Source organism: Vombatus ursinus, unplaced genomic scaffold, assembly GCF_900497805.2.
Source record: "Vombatus ursinus unplaced genomic scaffold, bare-nosed wombat genome assembly UNPS02014781.1, whole genome shotgun sequence".
NCBI classification, from domain to species: Eukaryota; Metazoa; Chordata; class Mammalia; order Diprotodontia; family Vombatidae; genus Vombatus; species Vombatus ursinus.
In genome coordinates, this window is record NW_020954559.1 from 24,287,856 (window position 1) to 24,297,855 (window position 10,000).

The 10,000-nt window shown below is 35.1% G+C and overlaps 1 protein-coding gene across 2 annotated transcripts in view; it reads right to left on the reverse strand.

Annotated features, from left to right (window-relative positions):
• Positions 1-10,000, reverse strand: part of LOC114046225 (interleukin-18 receptor 1-like) — a 46,847-nt gene that overhangs the window by 9,892 nt on the left and 26,955 nt on the right. For both annotated transcript variants that reach the window (XM_027866466.1, XM_027866467.1), the window contains exons 6-8: positions 7,955-8,017; positions 5,784-5,898; positions 643-782 (exon numbers count right to left, since the gene is read on the reverse strand). In XM_027866466.1, coding sequence (XP_027722267.1) covers positions 643-782; positions 5,784-5,898; positions 7,955-8,017 — 318 coding nt within the window. The remainder of the gene's footprint in view (positions 1-642; positions 783-5,783; positions 5,899-7,954; positions 8,018-10,000) is intronic.

Below are 10,000 nucleotides of genomic sequence, written 5' to 3' on the forward strand. Positions count from 1 at the left end.
GGGCACTCAATAAATATTGGAAGGAAGGAAAGAAAGAAAGAAGGAAGGAAGGAAGGAAAGAAAGAAGGAAGGAAGGAAAGAAGGAAGGAAGGAAGGAAGGAAGGAAGGAAGGAAGGAAGGAAGGAAGAGATAAGTTCAAGGACTCTAAACCTGTGTCAATGAAAAGAGACTTGGGAGTCAGAAATTATTACTAATTTTAAATTTTCATGCCCCACCATTTGGCCCTAAATCTTACTTTATTCATCTAAAGGTAAAGAGGAGCTGAGGAAGAAAGACAGAAGAAGATGCCCCTCAATTTCACACAAACTGATTTCAATCACCTCCAAAGCCTACATTAGACTCTCAATTCTTAGCTCTGGTCGCTAGTTTCTGTATCAGAAATAGAAAACAGAATGAAATGAAAAGCATTTTTCTTTCTATTTCTTCATCTGATATAAAGAATTACCTGCTTGTTATAATGGAAAGCAAAGAGGTCTGGATTCTAGTATCAGTTGTGGTATTAACTAGCTGTGTGGCAAATAACTATCTTTTCTGTTCTTAGTTTCCCTATTGGTAAAATGTAGTGGTTGAGACTATGATTTACAAACACCCTTCCAGAGCTAAGATACTATCAAATTCCTGAAGTAAAATTTGCTAACAAACCTTTCTTCTTCAAGAAGAATCCTATAGTCTCCAAGACTCCAGCAGATGCCAAGGTACAATTATACCAAACATTCAAATTCTCTTCTTTGACAATTTTAATCTTCAGTAGACTGGAAACATATAACTTGCCATTTGAACCACTGTAAAAGAAGTTCAAATTTAGTAATAGTGTTTGCTTAACATTACCAAAATATTACTTGAATAAAATAATCTATATATATGGGCAATTCTTCAACTGCACTGACTATATTCACTTGTGTAATTTCCTCCCAGTAATAGATATTTTAAAAGGAGACATGGTGAGAGAGAATAATAGTCTCTCTAATGATCTATCAAGGGATATCAGAGATTGCTTGGGATCAATATTAAAAAAGTGATTCAGGACTAAAATCCTTGGGAGATAATGGTAATAGAGTGAAAATATAAAAAGATCAAATGTAAAAAAAAAATTAATTGTTCCCCTCTCTCCCAAAATAAGGTCTACTGCAGGTAGGGACAGAATTTGAAACTACTTAGATCTGACCAACATGGACTTGCAAGGACTTTTTAAAAGCATGCATCTTTTTTTTTCTTGAATTTGGAATTGTTTCAGGAAATCTTAAATCAAGAGCCTTTCCTTCATATATGCTACATTCGTAACTTGGGCACTTCTAAGTCTGGGACTAACTAGGAGAGGAATTATACCATCATTCCACATATGGAGACGCTGCCAATGAATTTTTCATGATGCAGAGAAGTAATTATAAGACTTAATGAGAGAAAACAGGCCAAACCTTATGCAACATATATGCATACAATGAAAGCATGTATAACAAAAATTTCCAAATTCCAGCTGATAATCTTATTATTTTCTTTTTTGCTTTGACCTATGATTTTATTGGTATCAGGAACTCCCAATAAGGAAATTCCCTGTACAAAGGATGCTAAATAGGTACTTCCTCTGCAGCCCAAAGTCTTAGAGATTTACCTCATGTATTGCCCAGGATCATGAAACCAATGTGAATCAGAAGGAAGACTTAAATTTAGGCCTTCTGATTTCCCAAGGCAGGTTCTCTATCCTGGAGCCTCAGGTTAGTGTAACATTGTGCCTCCATTATTTAGAGCAACAATATGTCAATTTCATCAAAAAGAAAATGTCCTGTCTCTTGGGCAGATAGGTGGCTCAGTGGATAGCATGCCAGGCCAGGAGTATGGAAGACTCAATTTCCTGAGTTCAAATCTGGCTCAAAACACTTACTAGCTATGTGACCCTGGGCAAGTCACTTAATCTTGTTTCCCTCATTTTCCTCATCTGTAAAAGGAGCTGGAGAAGGAAATGGAAAGCCATTCTAGTATCTTTGTCACAAAGAGTTGGACACAACTGAAAACAACTGAACAACAACAAAAATAACACCGTCTTTTGGAGTTATTAGCAATGGGATTTGTCCTCCAGTGTGTGAACTTATTTAAAAAATCACTTTCATGGGGGCAGCTAGGTGGCACAGTGGATAGAGTTCTGGACTTGGAGTCAGAAGGACCTGAGTTCAAATCTGACCTCAGACAGATAACACTCACTAGCTGTGTGACCCTGGGCAAGTCATTTAACCCCCTTGCCCCATTTAAAAAACAAAACAACAATAAAAATCACTTTCATGTTAGGGGAAAGACAGAAGGGAATAAGCATTTATGTAGCACCTATTAAGTGCCAGGCACTGTACTAAGCTCTTTTACAAATATTATCTTATTTGATCCTTGCAACGATGCTGAAAGGTAGGCGTTATTATTATTCCCATTTTACTGAATGAGGAAATGGAAATAGCCAGAGGTTAAATGACTTGCCCAAAGTCACACAGCTAGTATGTTGTCTGGGGCTGGATTTGAACTCAGGCCCAGCACTCTATCCACTATGCTACCAGCCGTGGTTAGGTGGCTGGTGTTAAAGTCACATGTTAAAATAACCTTGTAATGATTTGGGGTAATGAACGTCTCTTTTGTATGGGTCCTTTCAGCAACTTGTGGCTTTCTTTATGTTCCACCTTGAACCCTCTGCTGACTGGGCAGGAAGAACAGTGGCCACTGACAATAACTCTTTGTTACCAACACCTCCTGTGGCCTCTGACAAGCAATATTATCATTGATCTTCACCGGCTATTTCCAGAGTAGTTCCAGAAATTGTTAGCCAGATGGCGCAAGGGATAGAATGCTAGACTTGGGGGTTGATGTGGTTGTTGGTGGTGGTGGTGGTGGTGAAGATCTGAGTTCCAGTTCTACCTCTTTTACGAAAGAACTGTGGGACCTGGACAAGTCATTTAACCTCATCTAGCCTCAGTCTTCTCCTTTATAAAATGGAGATAACAATGGCACCTACCTCATAAGGTTGCTGTGAGGCCAAATGAGATAACATATGTAAAATGCTTTGCTAACCCTAAATGCTGTAAGTGCTGTGTAAATGCTTATTACTCAACTGAGTAGAGATGACAATTGAACCATTGAATAGATTTTTTCCCTTTTAATTTGAAAAGCTTAAGAACCCATTTTATTTCCATTCTTACATAGTAGCATAGCAATTTGTATTACGCTCCATATTCCTTTATCAAAATATAGATTAGACTGCCATAATTGGGCTGCAAATTAAAGAAAAAAAATCAATATATTTAAATCTTGAGTTTGAATTCTTTTTAGAAATGTGTTTTTCATCACTGAAGTAACATTTGCATGTTACTGACTAGATCCAGGAAATAGGTGTTGTCTAATTGTATGGGAAATAATTTTCAGGGAATGGATTGTGACCTCATTCTATGTTAAAAGATATGAGTTGAGGGAGAACATTTGTTGATACATCATTTTCTTTGCAACAGGGGAGTTGGCAAATACAGGCTTTGGCAATATGAAATACAGTAAATGAATTTACTAGTTGCACAATATGCTGTCACTAATAGCGAAATAAGAACATCAATTAGGAAATCCACACAAAACTTTTAGTGAGAGAAAGAAGTCAGATTTCCCATGAACTAGGAAAGTAGGTGTTTGGTGGGGAAATCTGTTGGTACCTAGACAAAAAAAAAACAGGTTTTGAGTCCTCTGAATTTACATGTTCAAGTCACATGATATTAAGTTAAATTTTTCCATAATAGATGTTTGAAAAGACCAAACTCAGAGCCTAGGTTTCTTTATCTCTAAGATGAGGGAGTTAGACAAATGTCCTCTGAGAACTCCTCCATCTCAAGATCTATGATGCTGTTAACTGAATGTGCTAAATAGAAATTAAAGGCTACACCTATGGTCAATCACTATAAAGATTTGGCTCCACTAGATAAAGCTCCTAGAAAATAACAGCTATATGCACTGACAACTCAGAAACTGGATATACAAGGGACTATGTCTATGAAAAAAGTGAAATGGTAATTTAATTGATTAAGAAGAGTCCCTTACCCACCCATTCAATGTGAGAGCCTGACCTGTTTATAGATACAATCAAAAATATAGCAATACAATTACAGACTGAAATTTCAGAGCTGAAAGAGACCCTAGAGATCATCTGGCACAGTGATGAAACTCTGTGCCTACAGTTAGAAACACCTGTGTTCTAATGCAGCCTCAGACACTTCCTAGCTGTGTGACCCTGGGCAAGTTACTTACCTTTTGTTTATTTCTTTCTCTCCAGCTGTAAAACTGGGATAATAACAGCACTTACCTCCCAGGGTTGGTGTGAGGATCAATGAAATTATATTTGTAAAAAGTGTTTAGCATAGTGCATGGTACATATGAAGGATTATATAAATGTTCATTCCCTTCTTTTCCCCTTCCCCGTTTAGTCTAACCCCCTATTTTAAAGCCAGGGTAATTGAAGTCCTCAATCACTCAGATAGTGAATGTGAAACAAATAACTCATCTATTTCTTGATTCTCAGCCCAATGTTCATTTTATTATATCAATTTGTCTCCATCATATTCACTAGAAAAAGGAATAATATTCATCTAGAAGACCTGGGTAAAACCTGGGGATTTATAGCTTGATTTGGGTGTTCTTAGTACTTTTAGGAATCTCTCTCCTTCAGAGAATCTGATGAAAACCTCTAGTAGGTGGATGTCAATGTCTGTAGTATGCTAAAATAAAAATGCCAAAGTAAATGCTACCATGATTTTAATTTTCATCATCAAAAATCATAGGATCAGAAATCGTGAGCTGGAGGGGCCATCAGAGTCTATCTGACCAAATTCTCTCATTTTACAAACAAGAAACTGAGGTCTAAAAAGTTTAAATTATTTGTCTAAGGTCACATAGATAGTAAGTAGTCAGAGGTGGGTGTTGAACCAAGGTGTATTGACTCCACGTCCTCCTACACATCATTTCTGTCAGTTCAACTAATGAGATACCATGTGGAATTGGGAGTTAGAAGGCAAGGTAGCATAAATGTTATTATCTTCATTCTCCAAACAAGAAAATTGATGCTCAACAGGGTAAGTTATTTGACCATTGTTACACAAGATGAAGTGGGAGAGGTTGAAGTAATCTTAGTCTTTTGTTTCTGAGGCCCTCGTAGACCATTGAACATTTAACAGGAGTAGGTTTGCTTTGACTAGCATAGGAAGAATACATTTATATTTGGCTTAGGCAGATGCAGCTACCCAGGGCTCTTCCATGGTACCATGTTAAATAAAGAATAGAGTCCCTAATAGATTCCTCTATGTTCAGAACTACGAAAATATTCCCCTGAAGTTCCCAAATCTGTGGACTACTGTATAGCTACCCAGATATCTGCTGGAAAAGCCAAGCTTTTAAGTGTTTTTCGTGCTGACCAAAGGGAATTAAAAAGAAGTGAGTTAGAACTGTAAAGCCCCTTTCAGCTCTGAAATGTCCATAACTGTTTTTAGACCATAATCTATAAACAGATCAAAATGATCCTAGATGAGTGGGTGACTGAGAAACTTTATTCACCATTTCAATTTTTGCCTCATGAACACAGCTCTGTGTATGGTCTAGTTTATGTGGTCAGTCTTCCACCTACTTTTTCTGGTCTGAAGGTCTGTAGTAATTTCTTGCACAATCCATTAGACTAGTCAAGTACTTAATCTGATTTGGTGAATAAAATGGCATGCCACAAGTCATAATATCACATGAAAAATTAATTTGACATATTATAAAGTACACTCGTATACCACCTGGATATTAGCTTCTCTTTATATATATTAGTATCATTATCATGCTCTTCATTCCAGTAAATTATACCAGTAGGATCCCTCAATAAAGCAGTACAGTTGAGTGTTTTCTCTTTCCCTAGAAAAAGATACACAACCTTAAGGAAAGATTTCCTGTTTAGTAGAACCCCAAAGCTACAGTTTTCCCCCCAACAACATTGAGATTCATACTGCCCAAATTACCATCATCACCAATATATATGAAGCATACAGAACTAGACACTTAAAAATGTAAATATTCAAGTCTTGTTTTGAGAAACCTGATTTACAAAAATCTAAATTCAGGAAAGAGACAAATTAGGTGGCTATTTTTAAGTTGTCTCCAACTTTACAAATAGAGCATGATCCAAAATTTTATTTTTAAATTGATGGCTTAGAACATAGAATACATTATCCCATGGTAATAATGCTATCAAGCGTGGTTTAGGTTTCCAGGATAGGATGTAAAATAGACTATTTTAATTCTAATTCTAGGCTATAGAATCATAGAATATCAGAGTGAGAAGAGATCTCAAAGGTCAACTAACACAACTCATTAAATAAAAGATAATGGGTAAAGAACTGGCCTCAGACTTTAAAGGGCCTGAGTTCAAGTCCCAGCTCTGATACAAACTGGCTGAGTGAGCCTGAGCATCAAGTCACTTAACCAGTCAGTGTCCCCATACAATTCTCTTAAGACTATAAATTACAGAAAAGGTGTCAAGCTGCATTGATTGGGAAAGTTGTTCAGAGAGAGTAAAATCAGTTCCAAGAATTTGAGAGCTAGACCAGACCTTTCAGATAATCCAGTCTATTGGATTAGGAAATAGAGATCCTAAGCACCTAAATAACTTGCTCAGGTCACACAACTGACATTTATATAACATTTTAAAGTTCACAAAGTGTTCTATATTATTTTAGCCTCACCACCAATCTATGAGGTTGTTATTAATATTATTTCACAGATAAAATAACTGAGGATCAAACCAGTTAAGTGCCTTGCCCATGGTTATATAAGTAGTGTCAGAAAATTTAAAGCCAGGTCTTCCAAACTCTAAGTCTAGCACTCTAAACACTTCCTCATACTAATGCATTTTTGTCTGATTCAGAATCCAGAGATTAACCAATTTTCCATGTTCAAGTAGCAAGACCAAATGGAATAATTATTTTCATAGTGTTTTTCCTAACTTTACAACCAAATGTAATTGTAATTGTAATGGCACCATGAAGGTAGTCTCTTAAAACACTAGAATATTATGTTCAATTCTACATACCATAGTTGAAGTACATTGGTGAGCTATAGTGCACCTGGAGAAGTGTAACCAAGATTGTGAAGGGCTGTGATTGAAGGAATTGGCAATATTTAACTTAAAAAGGAGAAGACATGAGACAAGAGGTGGAACATAAGGGCTGTCTTCAAAATATCCATAGGAATGTACTGTAGAAGAGGCATTAAGCTCATTATATTTCACCCCAGAGGGAGAACTAGGGACAATGGGTAGAAATTATGGAAAGGTAAATTTAGATTTGATATCAGGAAAAATTCCCTAATAATTAATGCTGTCCAAAACTAGAATAGAGTACTTGAAGAGATAATGATTTCCCTATCACTAGAAGTCTTCAAGCAGAGGCTAGATGACCACTTTCAGATATATTAGCATGGAGTTTCCTTTTTGATGCAAGTTGGATTAGGTAATAGCTGAGGTCCCTTCCAACTCTCAGATTCTATGAAGATGAGAACTTTTAACTTCCCCTAGGATAGCATCACCAGCACAATGACAGACCACTGACCTAGGTATTTGACCATTTCATTACCGTGTAGTTGACCTATTCTAATTCATTTGGCCAAAGGTTAGCTAATTATTCTTTGAAACCTCATTTGCCCCAATTTCTTCATCTGAAAAATGAGCAAGAGAAGGAAACGGCAAACCACTTCAGTATCTTTGCCAAGAAAACCCCTAATTGGGTCACAAAGAGTTGGACGTGACCGAAACAACTGAACAGCAACAATTTCAAAGTTGAAACCCAACTCTATTCTTTTCCCTGCCTTCATATAAACTTACCACTTTCATATAAATATAGGATATAAACTCATCACTTCATATAATCTTACCACTTTAATATAAATACAGGATATATATGTATTATAAATATACCTAATTCAGCTTGGACATAATTAACGTTGTTCCCATATAGTGTTGGCATTATATCCGTGTTATCTGTTTTTTTAAGAGAGAAAAAATACATTATTTCTGTACAGTGCTTTTCTGATGCATACATTAAGGTATATGAACTAAATTCAACACACTAGAAGTTCATAGGTTTACCATATTTATGACATGTTTTAATTTAGCAAATTTTCATAACATCCCATAAAAACTAGAAAATGCACAAGTTATATAGGAGTTAAATAACCAAGACATACTCAAGGCATTAAAAAAAAACTATAAAATTCCCTTTACAGAAATTTTTTAAAAAGACTTAAATAACTGGCAGAATATTTGTTACACATGCCTACACATACAATAAAAATGATGATGCTACCTAAATTAATTTATAGATTAATGTTTTAGTAATCAAGCCATAAAGGAGTCACTTCATAGAACTAGACAAAATAACAAAATTTATTTGAATGAAGAAAGGGTCTAGTCTAGAATCTCAAGGGAAATGCTGTATAAAAGTAGAAATGAAGTAGAAATAGCACTCCTAGACTTCAAACTGTGTCATAAAATAACCTATCTAACAACAATCATCTAATCCATTTAGCACAAGTTAAAAAATAGAAAATTAGTTCAGTGGTAAAGCCATATGAACAATATGAACAAGAATCAGAAACAAACTCAATAGCCTAGTGCTCAATAAATGCAAAAACATAAACTGTTTTTAAAAGATTTCTTTACTGAACAAGAAAAAAACTATAAAAAAACTGGAAAAATTAGAAAGCAGTTTTGCCAAAGGAAAAAAAATTAATCTGACATCTTATGCTATATATCACAGCTAATCTCCAATAGATAGTTTAGCTAAATATGAAGGATAAAACTATTCAAAACCTTTCATAAAAAGAGAATTCTTAGACAAACCATACATAGGAGTGGTCACAAAAGATAAAAAGACTATTTCAACTACATGAAATTAAAAATCTTTTGCAGGGACAAAATCACTGCAGTGAGGATGAAAAAGGGAAATTGTCAAGAGGGCAAGAAATAATATTTGGATCAAGTATCTTTGATAAGAGTCTGACGTGCATTATAAAGGGAATTCACATGCACAATAAGTATATACACATATATTATGTATATATCATATGAAATACTATGTGAATATAAATGTATGAGATCAAGAGCCATCCCGCAAAAGACAATTGGGCAACAGATACAACAATTCTCAAAAGAATTGCAGCTATTAACAACAATACAAAAGAGTTTTCCCAATCACTCATAATAAGAGAAATGCAAATTGAAACAATTCTGAGGTTTAACCTCACACTCAGCAAATTGGCAAAGATGACACAGTTTAGTCAGTGTGACAAGCTATAAGATGATAGGCATGCTAATATGCTGTTGGTGGACCTTTAAGTAGATCCAACCATTCCGGAAAACAATTTGGAGTTAAATGGGAGAAAAAGTAACTAAAATGTATACACTCTTCAACCCAGAGATGCAGCTGTCAGGCATATCTCTCAAAGAGATCAAAGACAGAAAGAAGGATCTCATTCACATATCAAAATATTCATAACCATTTTTTTGTGCTATCAAGTAGCTGGAAATATGATAGATTACTCATTAATTGGCGAATAGCTAAACAATTGCTAATATATAAATGAAATGGAGTAGCATTGTGCTATACAAAATAATAAATACGAACAATACTGAAAGATTTCATTAATTTAATTAATTAATTAAATTTATTATTAAATTGAATTAATTTAATTAAAGGTTTCAAAGTACTAAATGTAAATTATATCTAAGGCTCTAACTTACTCAAATTCACAAAAGGATCAGTGAGTAAGAACATTTTCAGCACAAGGTAAGTATCAATTCATAAAAATGTTCCTTTACTCTTTTGCTTTTTGCTTTTGCTTCTTCCATGTAGTTAAGAGCTTAAAATAAAGTTTGCTTCCTCTATGGTCCACTATGGGTCCTCTGACTACCATCAAACAAATATAAAACAAGCTTGTTATTCAAAAACTCTCAGTCTTTTAG